Source organism: Narcine bancroftii, chromosome 5 (assembly GCF_036971445.1).
Source record: "Narcine bancroftii isolate sNarBan1 chromosome 5, sNarBan1.hap1, whole genome shotgun sequence".
In the NCBI taxonomy this organism is placed as follows: Eukaryota; Metazoa; Chordata; class Chondrichthyes; order Torpediniformes; family Narcinidae; genus Narcine; species Narcine bancroftii.
In genome coordinates, this window is record NC_091473.1 from 202,740,066 (window position 1) to 202,760,562 (window position 20,497).

A 20,497-nucleotide genomic window follows, 5' to 3' on the forward strand; every position below is an offset into this window, starting at 1 on the left:
CAGCAACCTCGCACTCAATGTCACCAAAACTAAGGAGCTGATTGTTAATTTCAGGAAAGGAAAACTAGTAGTGTCTGATCCAGTGATCACTGGAGGATCATAGGTGGAGAGGGTGAACAAATTTAAATCCCTGAGAGTCACTATCTCGGCGGGGGCCCTTTCCCTGTACCCAATAACACATAAGGCATCGCGAAGAAAGCACATCAGAGCTTCTACCTCAGGAGTTTGCAGAGGTTTGGTAAGTCATCGGAAAGCCTGGCAAACCTACCAATGTGTGGTGGAAAGCGAGCATCATGCTCTGGTACGGGGTCCCCAATACCCCCAATGAGCAGAAAGGCCCCACCCCACCAAAAGGTAGTGGATGTCACAGGCCAAGCCCTCCCCGCTATTGAGCATGTTGGGGGGGGGGGGGGGGGAACGCTGCCACTGTTGGGAGGCAGCGGCGATCATGGGGGGGGGGGGCACACAATCCGGCATCCGCTCTGCTCTCGCTGCGGCCACAAGACCAGGTTCAGGAACAGCTGCTCCCCCTCTGACTCGTGCACTTTATTGTCTTTAATTCTCCCTGTATTGCACAGTTGGCTTCCACGCATTCGTTATCTGTTTACAGTTCTTTATTTGTTTACATGTACACACTGCGTCCAGTTTTATTTTCTGCACCACCAATTAGTGGTAATTCTGCCGCGCCCACAGGAAAAAATAATTTCAGGATTGTATGTGATGTTGTGTACGCACTGACAATAAATCTAACCCAATCAAGGACTCATTCAAGGACTCTTACTTTGCACTTGAGATTTAGGACTGAGTATTTCCAGTTTCTGTGCATTTCTTCCAGTGCATGTTTAATCAGCAGGAAAGGGAATCTGAGAGTTGTTTGCAGTGGCCAAGCGTGTGTGTACTCTGATAATAAATGTGAACTTTGAACGACGCCAGGGCGCATGCGCCAGGCGCCGGACGTGACGCGCGGCTGGCGCAGCTCGGTTCTCGCCAAGAAAGAACGTCTCAGAGATTCCAGCGGCGCGTCGGAGTCGAGCGTTGGGCTGGGGTCTGAGGCACTGAGCCTGGCCCCGAGGAGCAGCCCCCCAACCCGTGGGAGAACGTGGCTACGCGTTCCGGAGGCACCGCCGAGGCGAGTACGAGCACTCCCACTGCCGTCCGGCCTCGCTGACGGACGGGCTGCATGTCCACCAGGGCGCATGCGCGCTGTTTAAGCAGGGGTTGCTGGTGATGCGTGGCATTGTGGGTAACCGGGCGGCCATTGCTCCCAGTCCGCCACTCGATCTGCCCGACTCTAGACGTCAAACTAACAGTTACCCGGATTCTCCTTGCAGCCTTTTTTTACATAACGGCACCATATTTTACGACAAAGGGACAGCTCAGCAAAGTGTTCTCTCACCTTGTAACCAGAAGAATAGAAAAAGGTGGATATGATGTGTGGGCCCGCTGAAGGACTTTAAAGTGTGCCAAATGAGGTTAATTACTGAGCACAAAAGATTGCAGGTAATGTGTTTTCGTGAATTAAGGATTACGTAACGGACATCAGGGTTAAAATGCAGGAGCAGGGTTAAAATGATGGCTCATTGAGTTCACTGCAATTCCATTCTCACACCCACTCCCCTGCCTTCTTTCTGTACCCTTTGATACCCTGACTATTCAGATACCTATCAATACTGTTGGGTGCCTTAACTACACCCATGATTTGGCCTCCAGAGCTGCCCGTGTGAGCACATTTTGGAGGTTGTAGGTTAATGGGGTGTAAATTGGGCAGCATGACTTGTGGGCCAAAATGGCCTGTTACCGTTCCGTGTCTAAATTTTTTTAAAAATTAAATTCCAGAGGTTCACCACTCTGAATAAATTCTGTTTCATCCTTTCATTTGTGCCTTCTTGTCCCACGTTCAAAATGCTTTTATGACGTCCTCCCTCATTTTTCTGAACTCCAAGAGCTGTCAAATGCCTTCCTTCCAGGATTCACTCTTCTGAATCTTCCCTGAATTCTGTCCAATGCCAGTGCATTCTTTCTTAAATGAGGAGCCAAAAACTGCTCCAAGTGAGTTGTGAACCCTCAACATCACATACCTGCTCTTGTGTCCTGTTCTTCCAGATATGAATGCCAGCATTGCATTAACCTTCTTCACCACTGACCAGGAGGTTAACCTTTAGGGTACCCTGCAGGAGGACTCCCAAGTCCCTCTGCACCTCAGAATTTTGAATTTTCTCCCCGTTCAAATAACAGTTTGCACTTTTATTCCTTCTTCCAAAGTGCACGACTGTACACTCTCCCACATTGCCTTTCATTTGCCTCTTCTCTGCTGGTTCTCCAAAGCTGTCTGTCTCCAGCCTCTCCATTTCCTTCTCCTCACTCCCTTGTTTTTCATTATTATCATCTGGCAACTTAGCCAAAAAGCCATTCATTCTGCAATCCAAATCATTAATGTACAATGTATAGCATTGTCTGGCATGGTTGGTGTAGTGGTTGGCGCAACGCCTTTACAGCGACCGGGACCAGCATTCGAATCCTGCGTTGTCTGTAAGGAGTTTCTACAGTCTCCCTGTCTCTGCATGGGGATTCCCTGGGGGCTCCAGTTTCCTCCCACCGTTGGAAACGTACTGGGTGTGTAGGTAAATTGGGTGGCATGGACTCGTGGGACGAAATGAGCTGTTATCGGGCTGTATGTCCAAATTTATTTAAAGAATTAAAAGATAGGATCCCTTTATTCCCCTCTCTGTGGTACACCATTGGGAATCAACCAGAGTAGGATCCCTTTATTCCCCTCTCTGGTACACCACTGGGAATCAACCAGAATAGGATCCCTTTATTTCCCATCTCTGTGGTACATCACTGGTCGCCAACCAGAGTAGGATCCCTTTATTCCCCTCTCGGTTTCCTGCCGACCAGTCAATGCCCCACCCATCTTTCCTCAAATTCCATGGGCTCTCGTTCTTGTGAATTTGCCTCGTGTGTGGCACCTGATCAAAGTCCATTTGCAAGTCCAAATATACACCATCCACTGCATGTCCTTTGTTCAGCCTGCTTGTGGTTTCCTCACAAAACGGCTGTCCATTTGTCATGTAAGATTTTCCCTTAAAGAACCCATGCTGACTTTGGCCAATCTTGTCATGCAGCTCCAGGTACTCCATAACCTCGTCCCTGACAATGAACTCCACAGCTTCCCAACTACAGATGTTAGGCTAACACAGTGGTTCTCAACCATTTTCTTTCCCCTCACATCCCACTTTAAGTAATCCCTCTGCCATTGGTGCTCTGTGATGAGTAAGGGATTGCTTAAGGTGGGATGTGAGTGGGAAGGGAAGGTTGAGAATCACTGCTCTTGACCCAGTTGTGACTGAAATATTTTGCTGGAGAAAAATGGTCATTGGCCCATTTACTTTGGATTTATGAAACTGTGCACATAATGAGTCAATTAGGTATGATTAAAACAGTGGTTTTCAATCTTTTTCTTTCCACTCTCATCCCACCTTCAGCAATCCCTTACTCATCACAGAGCACTGAGGGCAGAGGAAGTACTTAAAGTGGGATGTGAGTGGAAAGAGAACAGTTGAGAACCACTGGGCTAACAGGTCTAATAATTTCCTTTCTGCTGCCTCCCTTCCATTTAAATAGTGGAGCGACCTTTGCAATTTTCCAGCCCTCTGAAACCGTGCCAGAGACTATTGGTTCTTGGAAGATCATTAACAAATGCCTCCACAATCTCTATAACAACTTCTTTCAGAACCCGAGGGTGCATTCCATCTGGTCCAGGAGACCGATCTACCCTTCGACCATTCACCTTCCCAAGCACCTCTCTGGTGATTGTGACTGCACTCAATTCTCTTCCCTGATACCCTTGAAAGTTAGGTGTACCGCTCAAATCTTCCACATTGATGACTGTTGCAAAATACTCGTTCACTTCCTCTCTTGTTACAGTTTCTCCAGTGTCATTTTCAAGATCAGGATTCCTTTATTTTCATGTAATAGTACAGAACATGTAATGTGTCACGGAATTTCCTTCTGCCTGCCATAAGGCAGACAAAGAGGTGCCATTAGTGTTGCCCAACACTCCTTACAGTAAGAGAGAAAGAGAAGCAAAAGATAGTACATTCAGAGACACTGGAGGATTCACCTCCAACCTCACAGACTCCTGTTCGATCCATCAGCTACCCGAGCTCTAGATCCAAACCTCTGCTCCAATCAGGAAGCCTTCGGGACCCCTTCTTGCCCTCAGCACCCTCTCTAATCCCAGCTCCAATACCTGATTCCCATAAGCCAATCTCCAGCAGCCCACACGGGGCCCCCTGACCGTGGGTCACCCTCAGCCCGTGTGGGTCCTTCAGCTGCTGAGCCCCTTGCTGGTTTGCTGCCATGGTCGCTGTCCTGTAGGGTCATCTCCTCTATTCTCCTCCACAGGGGTGAGGGGTGGTGTTCTCTTCTCGTCCGTGCTCTCCCACAGTCTGCAATCCCTGCTGAACGTGGGTGCTGCTATCTTGGGCACAGACCTCCGTGGTCACAGGATTTTGAAATAAAACACCAGCGGCTCCTTTAGAAGGCTGTTTAAAGCCTGCGAAGGGTCATTGGCAATAGGACTTGGCGGTTGGACCATGCGGAGCAGTGCTGTGCCTCTGCTCTCCTGGGTTCGCACCAGTGGCAGCGCTGCCGTGACAGTTATTTTTTATCAGTCCTCTTTTTTTAAAACTCTTAATATACTTAAGAAATCTTTTAGTGTCCTTTGATATTTTAAATTGTTAAATTTAAATTTTTTAACTTGGAGATGGCCCTTTTTAATAGGCCCTTTTGGCCCACAAGTCCATGCCGCCTGATTTACACCCAATTAACCTACACTCCCAATACGTTTCGAACGATGGGAAGAAACCGGAGCCCCCGGGGGAAACCCATGCTCACACAGGGAGAATGTACAAACAAACAGCACGGGATTCAAACCCCGGTCCAAACGCTGGCCCTGTAACAGCTTTACACTAACCACCACACTAACCATGGCTAACTTCCTTTCAAAGTCCATCTCTTCATTTCTGATGATTAGCTTTTAAAAGTGTTTCAGTCCTCCAACTTCCCTTTAATTTTTTCCCTCTAATTTTTGCTTCCTTTTATCTTTTGTTTTTACTTTGACTTCTCTTGTCAGCCGCAGTTGTGGCATTTGTCCATTCAAATATTTCTTTTTTGGAATATACCTGTTCTGCACCTTCCCTATTTCTCACAGAAACTTCAGCATCACTGCTCTTCTGTCCTCCCTGCTCATGTGCCGTTCCAATTAACTTTGGCCAGTTCCTCTCTCGTACCTCTGTGGTCCCCTTTATTCCACTGAAACCTCTGATTTTAGTTACCCCATCTCAGATTGCTGGGCGAGTTCCATCATATTATGATCACGGTCTCCCAAGTGATGGCCACAATGTTATTGCCTGCCAACTCCCAGCTGGGGTCCCCAAACTTTTTAGACCATCGACCCCTTCGTGGACTACTTGATCCCTCATCGATCCCCAGGTGTGGAATCCCGGTGCTGGACGGAGGTGGGGTGGGGAGGGGAGGGGCTCTATCAAAGGTACAAAGAACACAGCCTGTCCTCCCGTTCACTCTCAACTTATTCAAAAGCTGAAGCCAAATACAACATGGCAGCCACCAAGGCCCGCTCTTGTAAGAGGTTGGCCACCACTGCCATAGGCACTATTTTCCATTAATCCTCTCCCTGCTTTCCACTGCAAAAGTTCAATCGACCCCCCCCCCCAGCATTAACAACCCCCTTTCAATACGCTAGCTTTTATCAACCCCTTGGATAGTCCCATCGACCACCAGGGGTCGATATCAACCACTATCTTCCTTCTTAAACTGCAGGTATTTAAATACAAGACCTTCAATGTACTCAAAGTACCCCAACTTAAATCTTTAATCTTACATGTGCATGGACACAGGGAACAGACAACCCTCAAGGTTGTCGTGCATAGGATGCTGGGTTTCATTAATAGAGGGAATTGAGTCGAGAGATCATGTTGCAACTCTACAAATCTCTGGTGAGATCGCACTTAGAGTATTGAGTTCAGTTCTGGTCTCCTCATTGCAGGAAGGAGGTGGAAGCTATGGAGAGGGTGCATAGGGGATTTACCAGGATGTTGCCTGGATTGGGAAACAGGTCTTATGAGGCAAGTTTAGCAGAGCTGAGACTTTTTGCAATGTAGAAAGATGAGAGGAGACTTGATAGATATCTACAAGATTATGAGAGGCATAGATGGGGTGGACAGCCAGCGCCTGTTTCCCAGGGCAGGATCAGCAAACACCAGAAGACACAAGTACAAAGTGAAGGGAGGGAAGTTTAGGGAAGATGTCAGGAGTAAGTTTTTTTTCACGCAGAGAGTAGTGGGTGCCTGGAATGCCTTGCCGGGCAGGGATGGTGGTGGAGACTGAAACATTAGGGGCATTTAAGAGGGAAGAAAAATAGAGGGTTATGGGTAGGGAGTGTCTAGTATTTTTTTTAAGGAAATGTATGGGTCAGCAGAACATCTGAGGGCTGAAGGGTCTGTACTGTAGTGTTCTATGACTGCCTTTCCTTACTCACAATCTCACTCTACAGTGTATCTATTTGTGTATGTTCTGCCCTATTCACTGCTATCTCATTCTGATTCCCATCCCCCTGCCAAACTAATTTAAACCTTCTCCAACAGTTCCAGCAAGCCTGCCCTCCAGGATATTAGTCCCCCTCCTATTCAGGTGCTGGCCATCTTTTTTGTACAGGTCAGACCTTCCCCAGTAGAGATTCCAATGATGTGCAAATTTGAACCCATGCCCCTTGTACCAACTCATCTGCCACAACTTCCTATTCCTGCCCTCTCTGGCACGTACCACAGGCGGCAATCCTGAGATCACCACGCTGGAGGACCTGCATTTTAGCTTCCTTCCTAACTCCTCATATTCCCTCTTAAGGAACTCATCCCTTTTCCTTATCTATGTAATTGGTACCAACGTGGACCACGACATCTGGATGCTCGCAGTCCTGCTTGAGAATGCTGTGGACACAGTCTGAGACATGCCGGACATCTGGAAGGCAACGTATAATCCGAGAGTCTCGATCTTGTTCCGAGAACCTCATCTCTGTTACCTTAACTATCAAATCCCCAATCACTTTTGCTCTCCTGCTCTTCCCCCTTCCTTTCTGAGCCGAAGAGTCAGGCAATGTGCCAGAGGTTCGATCACTATGGTTTGTCCCTTGTAGATTGTCCCCCTCCAACAGTAACCAAAATGGTGTACTTAATGTTGAGGGGGAACAACCACAGGAGTGCTCTGCACTGGCTGCCTTTTCCCCTTCGTTCTTACAATCACCTACCTTTTGGATGTGATTGTCTCTTTGTAGCCTCTATCACCCCCTCTAGCTCCTGAACGATCTGGAGTTCATCCAGCTCCCTTACCTGGTCTGTAAGGAGCTGCAGCCAGATGCACCTCTCGCAGGTGTGGACATCTTGCTGTCCCAGATTTCCCATCTCCTGCATTTGGAGAATACCACTACCCCAGCTTCCATCTCCACTCCCTACTCTGGGTTACTATGAAAAGGATGTACCTGTATAACAGCACTTATTTTTACCACAGGTTACAAACATATGAAGAATACACTCACTTGTTTCTTTCAGCACGTCATTGAAGTTGACTTTCTTTTATGACACAATATTGCATTTTTTAAAAATTGTATTTATTAATTTAAAACACATCATTAAAGATAATTCAAAACAATACAAATATATGGTATATTAAAAAATTTATGAAACCCCCCCCCCCCCCATATACCACCCCCTTCCTCCACTCTATCCCTCTATAAGAGGAAAAAAGAAGAGAATGGGACAAGAGACCCTCAGCAGGGGTGCCTGTTACTTTAAAGTCTCATAATATACTGAAATCATAACTCAGTGGTTCTCAACCTTTTTCTTCCCACTCATATACCACTTTAAGTAATCCCTATGCCATAGGTGCTCTGTGATTAGTAAGGGTGGTGTGTGGGAGGGGGGAAAAATGGTTGAGAACTGCTTTCGACCCAATTGTTACTGAAATATTCTCTCTGTACTGCAGTCAGTTTGTTTACATTCTCTATCTGTTTACAGTTCTTTATTGGTTTACATGTCTGTGCTGAGTACAGTTTTTTTGCACTCCAATAAGAGGTAATTCTGCCTGGCCCATACAAAAAGAATCTCAAGGTTGTATGTAATGTCTGTATGTACTCTTAAATCTGAAATCTGATGACTTCCCATTACTTCAGGGTACAGAACCACAGATCCAGGAGATGCAACTTAATGCCTCGAGCTTGGTATCACTGCTGGATGGAGCTGAAAGTGGGGACCCATGAGACAGTGACCTCTGGGGAAGGTGAGGTGTCCAAAGACACCCAGTGCCTCTGAAGGCACCCCCACCCCCTTCATCCCCATCGTCTCTCCATTCCCTGTCTCCCGTCATGCAGACATGATAAATTCTACCTAGTCCAGTGGTTCTCAACCTTTTTCTTTCCATTCACATACCAGTTTTAAGTAATCCCTATGCCATAGGTGCTCTGTGATGAGTAATGGATTGCTTAAGGTGGGATCTCTGTGGGAAGAAAAAGGTTGAAAAACCACTGTTTTAATCGTACCTAACTGACTCATTATATACATGGTTTCATAACTCTCAAAGAAATGGGCCAATGACAATTTTTCTCAAGCAAAATATTTCAGTAACAATTGGGTCTAGAGCAGTGATTCTCAACCTTCGCTTCCCACTCACATCCCACCTTAAGTAATCCCTTACTAATCACAGAGCACCGATGGCAGAGGGATTACTTAAAGTGGGATGTGAGTAGAAAGAAAAAGGTTGAGAACCACTGCCTTAAGGAGAAGGGAATGTCAGAACTTCATTTAAATATTAACACCCATTTTGTAAATAAGGGCTCTATATCTTCCAAAATATAATATTTGTCTCTTAAATTATAAGTAATTTTCTCAAGTTGTATAGAATTCCGGACTTAAGCATGCCATCTTTCTATACCCAAATCCGTATCAGACTTCCAAGTTGTGACAATGTATTTTCTTCCTATTGCTAAAGCAATTTGAACAAACTTCATTTCATATATATTCAATTTAAATTCACCCAATAAAAATAACATTGGATCCTGTGGGAATTTAATCACCAATATTCGTTCTAATAATTTACCATTTCTAACAAGATTGCAGTCTTCAACTCCTCAAACACCACCCAGCTAAATTCCTCTGACCTTCTCATTGGCTCACTGCCACACAGATGATGCTGACACTCTCACACTCCTGCCGACGAATGGAAGTACGCGGCCAGTACACCTGTAGCATGTCTTCAGTGTCTGCTCGCTGAAGCCCCTAGTCCAAGCCTTAAACTCCCCACTCCTACACTGGGCCGCTCACACACTTATTCCTGCTTTAGTTTTCTTTGCTCTTGCTCAAGAATAGCAATTCAATTCGTCAGCTAAAGTGCCGAGCCCCGCAACCGCTCCTTTATGAGCTCTGCCGAGCCCCGCAACCGCTCCTTTATGAGCTCTGCCGAGCCCCGCAACCGCTCCTTTATGAGCTCATCCGAGCCCCGCAACCGCTCCTTTATGAGCTCAGCCGAGCCCCGCAACCGCTCCTTTATGGGCTCAGCCGAGCCCCGCAACCGCTCCTTTATGGGCTCAGCCGAGCCCCGCAACCGCTCCTTTATGGGCTCAGCCGAGCCCCGCAACCGCTCCTTTATGGGCTCAGCCGAGCCCCGCAACCGCTCCTTTATGGGCTCAGCCGAGCCCCGCAACCGCTCCTTTATGAGCTCTGCCGAGCCCCGCTATCGCTCCTTTATGAGCGCTGCCCCAGCCCCGCGACCGCTCCTTTATGAGCGCTGCCCAGCCCCGCGACCGCTCCTTTATGAGCGCTGCCCAGCCCCGCGACCGCTCCTTTATGAGCGCTGCCCAGCCCCGCGACCGCTCCTTTATGAGCGCTGCCCAGCCCCGCGACCGCTCCTTTATGAGCGCTGCCCAGCCCCGCGACCGCTCCTTTATGAGCGCCGCCCAGCCCCGCGACCGCTCCTTTATGAGCGCCGCCCAGCCCCGCGATCGCTCCTTTATGAGCGCCGCCCAGCCCCGCGACCGCTCCTTTATGAGCGCCGCCCAGCCCCGCGACCGCTCCTTTATGAGCGCCGCCCAGCCCCGCGACCGCTCCTTTATGAGCGCCGCCCAGCCCCGCGACCGCTCCTTTATGAGCGCCGCCCAGCCCCGCGACCGCTCCTTTATGAGCGCCGCCCAGCCCCGCGACGGCTCCTTTATGAGCGCCGCCCAGCCCCGCGACGGCTCCTTTATGAGCGCCGCCCAGCCCCGCGACCGCTCCTTTATGAGCGCCGCCCAGCCCCGCGACCGCTCCTTTATGAGCGCTGCCAGCCCCGCGACCGCTCCTTTGAGCGCTGCCGAGCCCCGCCACCGCTCCTTTGAGCGCTGCCAAGCCCCGCCACCGCTCCTTTGAGCGCTGCCGAGCCCCGCCACCGCTCCTTTGAGCGCTGCCGAGCCCCGCAACCGCTCCTTGATGAGGTCTGCCGAGCCCCGCAACCGCTCCTTGATGAGGTCTGCCGAGCCCCGCAACCGCTCCTTGATGAGGTCTGCCGAGCCCCGCAACCGCTCCTTGATGAGGTCTGCCGAGCCCCGCGACCGCTCCTTGATGAGGTCTGCCGAGCCCCGCGACCGCTCCTTGATGAGGTCTGCCGAGCCCCGCGACCGCTCCTTGATGAGGTCTGCCGAGCCCCGCGACCGCTCCTTGATGAGGTCTGCCGAGCCCCGCGACCGCTCCTTGATGAGGTCTGCCGAGCCCCGCGACCGCTCCTTGATGAGGTCTGCCGAGCCCCGCGACCGCTCCTTTATGAGGTCTGCCGAGCCCCGCGACCGCTCCTTTATGAGGTCTGCCGAGCCCCGCGACCGCTCCTTTATGAGGTCTGCCGAGCCCCGCGACCGCTCCTTTATGAGGTCTGCCGAGCCCCGCGACCGCTCCTTTATGAGGTCTGCCGAGCCCCGCCACCGCCCCTTTATGAGCGCTGCCCAGCCCCGCCACCGCCCCTTTATGAGCGCTGCCCAGCCCCGCCACCGCCCCTTTATGAGCGCTGCCCAGCCCCGCCACCGCCCCTTTATGAGCGCTGCCGAGCCCCGCCACCGCCCCTTTATGAGCGCTGCCGAGCCCCGCCACCGCCCCTTTATGAGCGCTGCCGAGCCCCGCCACCGCCCCTTTATGAGCGCTGCCGAGCCCCGCCACCGCCCCTTTATGAGCGCTGCCGAGCCCCGCCACCGCCCCTTTATGAGCGCTGCCGAGCCCCGCCACCGCCCCTTTATGAGCGCTGCCGAGCCCCGCCACCGCCCCTTTATGAGCGCTGCCGAGCCCCGCCACCGCCCCTTTATGAGCGCTGCCGAGCCCCGCCACCGCCCCTTTATGAGCGCTGCCGAGCCCCGCCACCGCCCCTTTATGAGCGCTGCCGAGCCCCGCCACCGCCCCTTTATGAGCGCTGCCCAGCCCCGCCACCGCCCCTTTATGAGCGCTGCCGAGCCCCGCCACCGCCCCTTTATGAGCGCTGCCCAGCCCCGCCACCGCCCCTTTATGAGCGCTGCCCAGCCCCGCCACCGCCCCTTTATGAGCGCTGCCCAGCCCCGCCACCGCCCCTTTATGAGCGCTGCCCAGCCCCGCCACCGCCCCTTTATGAGCGCTGCCCAGCCCCGCCACCGCCCCTTTATGAGCGCTGCCCAGCCCCGCCACCGCCCCTTTATGAGCGCTGCCCAGCCCCGCCACCGCCCCTTTATGAGCGCTGCCCAGCCCCGCCACCGCCCCTTTATGAGCGCTGCCCAGCCCCGCCACCGCCCCTTTATGAGCGCTGCCCAGCCCCGCCACCGCCCCTTTATGAGCGCTGCCCAGCCCCGCCACCGCCCCTTTATGAGCGCTGCCCAGCCCCGCCACCGCCCCTTTATGAGCGCTGCCCAGCCCCGCCACCGCCCCTTTATGAGCGCTGCCCAGCCCCGCCACCGCCCCTTTATGAGCGCTGCCCAGCCCCGCCACCGCCCCTTTATGAGCGCTGCCCAGCCCCGCCACCGCCCCTTTATGAGCGCTGCCCAGCCCCGCCACCGCCCCTTTATGAGCGCTGCCCAGCCCCGCCACCGCCCCTTTATGAGCGCTGCCCAGCCCCGCCACCGCCCCTTTATGAGCGCTGCCCAGCCCCGCCACCGCCCCTTTATGAGGTCTGCCGAGCCCCGCCACCGCCCCTTTATGAGGTCTGCCGAGCCCCGCCACCGCCCCTTTATGAGGTCTGCCGAGCCCCGCCACCGCCCCTTTATGAGGTCTGCCGAGCCCCGCCACCGCCCCTTTATGAGGTCTGCCGAGCCCCGCCACCGCCCCTTTATGAGGTCTGCCGAGCCCCGCAACCATTCCTTTATAAGCTCTGCACCCCAATCTGTGTACAACTCTCTCCTTGCGATTCAATTGGTCCACTAAAGCGGGCTGGGTTTGTTATGTGTCTGAAACCTTGGCAATCGAGGAGCTAGCAGCATTGGACAGGAGTTTGCACGCTCATGATCCATCGTCAACGACTTGGGACCGAGTGTCAGAATTTGCTGAGGTTGTGAGGAGGGAACTAGAGGTATAAGTAAAATGGTGAGAATATGGCAAATGGAATATAATGGGCAGCACCGTTGGCATAGCAGTTAGTGCAAGGCTTTTTCAGCGCTGGTGATCCAGGCTGGGTTTCGAATCCCGTGCTGTCTGTAAGGAGTATGTACGTTCTCCCTGTATCTACGTGGGTTTTTCCTGGGGACTGGCGAGCGGCCCTTTGCCCGCTCTGAGTGTGGGAAGGGCTTCTCTCGATCATTAAACTAGCTGACCCACCAGCAAATCCACACTGGGGAGCGGCCCTTCATCTGCTCCCTGTGCGGCAAGGGCTTTACCCGGTCCTTCAAGCTGCTGACCCACCAGTGGGTCTACACCGGCGTGAGGCCCTTCACCTGCTCAGAGTGCGGCAAGGGCTTTACTCAGTCATCCGAACTTCTGACGCTCCACTGGATCCACACCGGGGAGAGGCCCTTTGTCTGCCTTTATTGCGGAAAGGTCTTCATCCGATCATCTGACCTCGTGACACACCAGTGGATCCACACCGGAGAGAGGCCCTTCACCTGTTCCCTATGTGGGAAGAAATTCATTCAGTGCTCCCACTGTTCAAAATGTACTGGAGGTTGTAGGTCAATTGGGTGTAAATTGGGCGGCATGGGTTCTTGGACTGAAATGGCCTGTTTCCGTGGTGTATAATTAAAAAAAAAAAAAAAATTTGACTCATTCAGTTGGGCAGAATAAACAGCATCTTTTAAGTAGGGAGAGATTAGGGTTGCATAGTTAGCTTCAAGGTTATCGCAACACCTTTACAGCACCCACGACCAACTTGAGTTCGAATCCCACTTGGGTGTCTGCGTGGGTTTTCCCCGGGACTCCTGTTTCCTCCCGCCGTTCGAAACAATGGTTAATCGGGTGTAAATTGGGCAGCATGGGGTTGTAGGCCGAAATGGCCTGTTACTGTGCTGTAAGTCTAAATTTAAAAATGTAAACAGTGTGGGAAGCAGTGAGTCCTTGTACCGGAGTCACTGAAAGTCATGTTTGGATGACAAAAGAAAATGTGCTGAGAATAAAGATGCTTTGCTGCATTGGTTTAGCACCCTTGTGAGACCACTCCTGGAATAGTGCCACTGGGTGTGATCTTGTATCTATGTAAATCACCTCTCTCCTGACCTCCTCCTTTGCAGTCGGATTCTACCCCCCGCCCCACCCCACAAAGGACCATGGAAGTTGAGTCCTTGAGCAGAGTTATGGCAAAGATTGTTAGATTTTTTTTTAATTATAAAATGCTGTTTTGATGACCTTCATAATTTTTGTGCAGGATATCTATTTTGGAGGAGTCACGAAAGGGAATCTCTGATGTGATCTCTCATCGGGTCCTCAGCCTTTTACTCAGTTCACCAGCACCTGAATATCGTTGGTCTTTCAACATGGAGGGAGAGCTGCTTCTCTCTCCAACCTCTGAGTTGAGGACTTTTGACCACAGGCAGTGAGACGCGCCAACGAGATCCGACTGTGACGCAGCTGGAGAGACGGCGCTCTGCTTATGACTGCGAGGAACTAAATGCATGCGGGCGAGGTTCTCCATGAACCAGGTGACAGAGAAGGTGTGTAATTATCTTCGGGACTCTGAAGGAGTGGGCAGAGATTAGCTCAGCGCAGGTCAGTGCAGAGAGACCCATTGCAGTTGGAAACCCGTGTCACACCAAGGGAAGTGACCTCACCTGCTTTGTGACTGGGAATATGTTCAGAACGTCCTTATTTCTTCACCAATGAAACTCTGTTGCTTTTTGTTTCCTGACTGTTTCATCGGTTCAGAGGGAAATATCATCCCGCTTTTCCGAGCTCTTGGAAGAATTCCCTCAGTCCCCCAGAACAGATGACACACCAGCCAGTTCACTCCGGGGAGAGGCCATTCTGCTGCTTGGTGTGTGGGAAGACGTTCAATCAGTCCTCCCACTTGCTGTTGCATCAGGTAGTCCACACCGGGGAGAGGCCCTTCATCTGCTCTGTCTGTGGGAGGGGGTTCACCCAGTCATCCAGTCTGCAGACACACCAGCATGTCCACACTGGAGAGCGGCCCTTCACCTGCTCTGAGTGCGGGAAGGGCTTCACTCGATCATCAAACTTGCTGACCCACCAGCAAATCCACACCGGGGAGCGGCCCTTCATCTGCTCCCTGTGCGGCAAGGGCTTTACCCGGTCCTCCAAGCTGCTGACCCACCAGTGGGTACACACCGGCGTGAGGCCCTTCACCTGCTCAGAGTGCGGCAAGGGCTTTACTCAGTCGTCTGAACTTCTGACGCATCACCGGATCCACACCGGGGAGAGGCCCTTTGTCTGCCTCTATTGCGGAAAGGGCTTCATCCGATCATCCGACCTTGTGACACACCAGCGGATCCACACCGGTGAGAGGCCCTTCACCTGCTCCCTATGTGGGAAGAAATTCATCCAGTCCTCCCACCTGCTGAGACATCGACGAGCTCATGCTGAAGAGAGGGTTTAACTGTGCGGTAGGTACTTGGAGCACTTAAACACCCCAGCTGCTGATACGGTACCCAGACTGGCTACCGGAGGTTTGGACCTTGGATATCAGGCACCGTTGGGGCAGTTCACCCCTATCACTAGAACTCCGAACATTACAGCACAGTACAGAAGTAAATCAGGAAAATCTGTAGACACAATGGTTGAAGTAAAAACACAAAATGCTAGAGAAACTCAGCAGGTCAACTCCAGCCTTTAATCTCACCCCATCTTTTTGTTCGGATTCCTGCTGACATTCTTCCATACTTTAAGCCACGCCTGCTTATTTATGGGCTTTGTGGAGCAATTCATGCTACAAGCCCACACAGGCAAAACCCCCTCAACTCTTCCTCCGATATATCGACAACTTCATCGGGGCTGCCTCATGCGCCCACGATGAGCTTGTCAACTTCATCCACTCCATGGCCAACTTCCACCCTGATCTCAAACTCACCCGGTATATCTCTGGCAACACTCTCCCCTTCCTTGATCTCTCTGTCTCCATCTCGGGAAAAAGAAGAGAGTAACAGTGGAAGGAAAGTATTCTGTTTGTAGGTCAATGACTAGTGGAGTGCCACAAGGATCTGTTCTGGGACCCCTGCTCTTTGTGATTTTTTTAATATATAAATGACCTGGATGAAGGGGCAGAAGGATGGGTCAGTAAGTTTGCAGATGACACAAAGGTTGGAGGAGTTGTGGACGGAGGTGAAGGTTATCGAAGATTACAAGAGAATAAAGATAGAATGCAGAGTTGGTCAGAAAAGTGGCAGATGGAGTTCAATCTGGATAAGTGTGAGGTGATGCATTTTGGAAGGACAAACCAGAAGGATGAGTACAGGGTTAATGGACGGTTACTAGTGTGGATGAACAGAGGGACCTTGGGGCCTCAAGGTCACTGTGCAGGTTGATGGGATCATTAATAAGGCCTATGGGATACTGGGTTTCATTAATAGGGGGATTAAATTCAGGAATAGAGAGGTCCTGTTGCAATTCTACAAATCTCTGGTGAGAGCACAGTCAGAGTATTGTGTTCAGTTCTGGTCACCTCATTATAAGAAGGATGTGGAAGCTATGGAGAAGGTGCAGAGGAGATTTACCAGGATGTTGCCTGGATTGGGAAACAGGTCTTTGAGGCAAGGTTAGCAGAGCTGGGACTTTTCTCTTTGGAGTGTAAAAGGATGAGAGGAGACCTGATAGAGGTCTACAAGATTCTGAGAGGCAGAGATGGGGTGGACAGCCAGCACCTGTTTCCCAGGGCAGGATCAGCAAACACCAGAGGACATGTGTACAAAGTGAAGGGAGGGAGTTTAGGGGAGACATCAAGGGTGTTTTTTTACAGAGTTGTGGGTGCCTGGAATGACTTGATGAGGATGGACAAATAAGATGAAACATTGGAGGCATTTAAGAGACTCTTAGACATATGGATGAAAAAAAATAGAGGGTTATGGAGTTGGGAGGGTTTAGTACTTTTTTTAAAAGGAATATGAGTTGGCACAAAATCGAGTGCCGAAGGGCCTGTACTGTGCTGCATTGTTCTATGTTCTAAGCTTTCCACCGACATGTATTACAAACCCTCTCACTCTCACAATTATGTGGACTACACTTTCTCACACCCTGTCCCTGGCAAGGATTCTATCCCCTTCCCTCAATTTCTCAGTCTCCACCGCATCTGTTCCCAAGATGAGGCCTTCCAGTCTAGATCTTCCAAAATGTCTTCCTTCCACCAATGTGGCTTCCCCCCTAAACACTATCAACTCAGCCCTCACCTGTTTCTCCTCCATTTCCCGCTCATCTGCCCTGGCCCCCTCTGTCCCCAGATGCAAGAAACAGAATCCCCCCCGCCCCCCCATATCCTCACCTACCAGCCTCTGCATCCAACACATCATCCACCATAATTTCTGCCATTTACTTCAGGATCCCACCACCAGACACATTTTCCCTTCTCCTCCCCTCTCTGCCTTCCATAGGGACCACTCCCTCCATGATTCCCTCGTACACTCGTCCTTCCCCACCCATTGCATCCCCCCGGCACCTTCCTCTGTGCCCACAGGAGATGCAACATCTGCGCCCACACTTCCTCCCTCACCACAGTCAGGGGCCACAAACAGGCCTTTCAAATGAAGCAACATCCAGAGGACTGATTTACTGCATCTACAACAGAGACCTCCAAGTAGTCAACCATTTTAATTCTGGGTCACACTCCCATACTTGCATCTTTGGCCATGACCTTATGCACTATCCCACCCTGACCACCCACAGATTGGAGGAACAGCACCTTATTTCCCATCTGGGCTCTCTCCAGCTAGATGGCATTAATGTTTACTTCTCTGCTTTCTGCTAGCCTGCTTGCCTTTTTTTCTCCCCACTCCCCCTTTCCAGTTTTTCCTTTTCTGACCCCCTCCACCCACCCAACCATCTCTCCTCCCTCTCTTCTCCACTTACGCCTTTTCCGCCCTTTCCTCTCCCATCGTTTTGTTCGGACATCTGCCAACATTCTTCCATGATGAAGGGCTCAAGCCCGAAATGTTGGGTGATCTATTTTTACCGTTGCTACGTGAAGGACACTGTATGACCAGCTGACTTTCTCCAGTGTTTTGTGTTTGACACCAGCACAGTACAAGCGAACAATATTGTGCTGAGCTAACAATCTTATCCTTCCCTGCCTCCATCTGTAACCCTCTATTTTACTTGCATCCATGTGTCTATCAGAGTCTGTTGAATGTCTCTATTGTACCAGGCTTCACCACCATCCCTGCCACTCTTCTGTCATCTCCTCTAAACTTTCCTCCATTCACCTTCAACAAATGTCCTTTGGTCTTTGTTATTGTTGTCATGGGAAAAAGGTTCTGGCTGTCCACCTGATCTAAGCCCCTCCTAATCATAATTAAATGTACCACTATTAACGTCAAAAATCTGTTTGAACGAACTGTGCTTGAGAAGGGATACAAGAAGGCTTCGAATGTTGATGGACAAGTTGAAAAGACAGGAAAGAAGGTGCTATCGTGCAGTGGAAAACTCCAGGTGTTGCAGGCATCGCACTGTCTCTCCATTCCAGGCCACCTGAAGCAGTCTCCGCCTGAAAGGTCGACCTCCACGGCTGCTGCCCTGATCGCTGAGGTTTCCCATCCTCCTGCTGGTTGGTGCAGCTTCCAGCGCCGACAGTCTGCAGGGTGGGACAGGGGGGCAGGGCCAGGAGGGTCTTCGCTCCAAGACAGGCGTTCTCAAGCTCTCTCGGTTCCTCTGGTCATGACCCCTGCCTCCCTGCAGCGGGATGGGGGTTGCTTTCAAGGCCCAGGACCCCAACGCAAACACCTATGCTCAGGTGCCTGCAAAGACAGACGCCTATGCTCAGGCACACACACAGATGTGCAAACATAGAGACACATTACATTCACGCTCACACACACACACAGATGTGCAAATATAGAGACACATTACGTTCACACTCACACACAGACACCTCGTTTCTCACCACCCACAGTTGTTCCTGCATCCTTCTTCCAGTTCCATACCTGCTAGGGTTTACTCTGGGTGCCCCCAGTGACCACTGCCTGTCCCATAAATCGATCACAGCACAGAAACAGGCCACCTTAGCCCCTCTAGTCTGTGCCGAATCATTTTTTTTTCCCCCTGATCCCACTGACCTGCACCCAGTCCAAAGCCCTCTGGACCTCTCCCATCCATGAACCTGTCCAAATTATTTTTAAATGTTAAAATTGAGCCGACATTCACCACTTCAACTGGAAGCTCATTCCACACTCCCACCACTCTCTGTGTGAAAATGTTCCCCCTAAACATTTTCCCCCTTGTCCTCTGGTTTGTATCTCACCTACCCTAAGTGGAAAAAGCCTATCTACATCTACTCTGTCTATCTCCCTCATAATTTTAAATACCTCAATCAAATCTATGCTCCAGGGAATAAAGTCCTAATCTGTTTAACCTTTCCCTTTAACCCAGTTCCTGAAGTCTGGGCAACATCCTAGTAAATCTCTGCACTCTATCTATCGTATTGAGATCTTTCTTGTAGTTAGGTGACCGACCAAACTGCACACATTGCTCCAAATTTGGCCTCACCAATATCTTGTACAACTTTAACATAACATCCCAACTCCTGTACTCATTACTTTGATTTATGAAGGCCATTATGGCAAAAGCTCTCTTTACAACCCTATCCACCTGTGAGGCCACTTTCATGGAATTATTTATCTGTATTCCCAGAACCCTCTGTGTTCCAGCACTCCTCAGAGCCCTACCATTTACTGTGTATGTCCTTGGTTTGTCCTTCCAAAATGCAATGCCTCACATTTGTCTATTAAATTCCATCTGCCATTTTCAGTCATTTTTCTGGCTGGTCTTGATCCCTGTGCAAGCTTGGAGAACCTTCGCTGTCCACAAAGCCTCCAATCATGGTGTCATCTGCAAATTTGCTGATCCAATTTACCACATTATCATCCAGATCATTGATGTAGATGACAAAACAACAAAGGTTCCACCACCAAACCCTGAGACCCACCACTAGTCACAGGCCTCCAGTTTGAGAAGAAATCATCCACCCCTGCTCTCTGCCTTCTCCCATCTAGCTGTTGTTGAATCCAAGTCACTACTTCATCGTGAATACCTAACGTCTGAACCTTCCTGACTAACCTTGTATGCATGACCTTGTCAAAGGCCTTACTAAAGTTCATGGAGATAACAGACTTTGTCAACTTTCCTGGTAACCTCAAAAAACAAAGATTGGGTAAACACGACCTACCACACACAAAGCCATGTTGATTATCCTGAATCAGTCCCTAGCTATCCAAATAATTGTATATCTGATCTCTTAGAACACTTTCCAATAATTTACCTACTACTGATGTCAGGCTCACAAGCTTATAATTTCCAGGGTTACTTTTAGAACCTTTTTTTAAACAATGGAACAACCTGAGCTCCCCTCCAGTCCTCCAGCACCTCACCCGTGGCTGAGGACCTTTTAAATATTTCTGCCAGAGCCCCTGCAATTTCTGCATGAGCCTCCCTCAAGGTCCAAGAGAATGTCTTGTCAGGCCCCAGGGCTTTTACCGCCCTTATTTGCTTTAAGACAGCAAGCACTTCCTCCTTTAATCTGTATGGGTTCCATGACTTTGCTGCTTGTTTTCCTTACTTCCCACAACTCTCTGCCAATTTTCTGAGTGAATACTGATTTTAAAAATAAAATTTAAGATCTCCCCCATCATTTTTGGCTCTGTACAAAGCCGATCACTCTGATCTTCAAGGGGATTAATTTTATCCTTTACTATTGCTTTCTACCTGTAGAAACCCTGAGGATTTTCCTTCACATTGTCTGCCAAAGCAACCTCATGCCTTTTAGCCATTCTGATTTCTTTCTTGAGGTGTTTCACCCATTTTAT

The 20,497-nt window shown here is 50.5% G+C and overlaps 1 protein-coding gene and 1 pseudogene across 1 annotated transcript in view; both read left to right on the forward strand.

The window, feature by feature from the left end:
* The first annotated feature begins 947 nt into the window (after positions 1–947).
* The window catches only part of LOC138764599 (zinc finger protein 850-like), a 139,233-nt gene continuing 119,683 nt past the window's right edge, over positions 948–20,497 (forward strand). The window contains 2 exon segments of the mRNA XM_069940720.1: positions 948–1,500; positions 13,906–15,058. Of these exon segments, the coding sequence (XP_069796821.1) occupies positions 14,464–15,058 (595 nt within the window). The 5' untranslated portion in view covers positions 948–1,500; positions 13,906–14,463.
* LOC138765476 (gastrula zinc finger protein XlCGF7.1-like) lies at positions 12,651–13,643 on the forward strand (annotated as a pseudogene).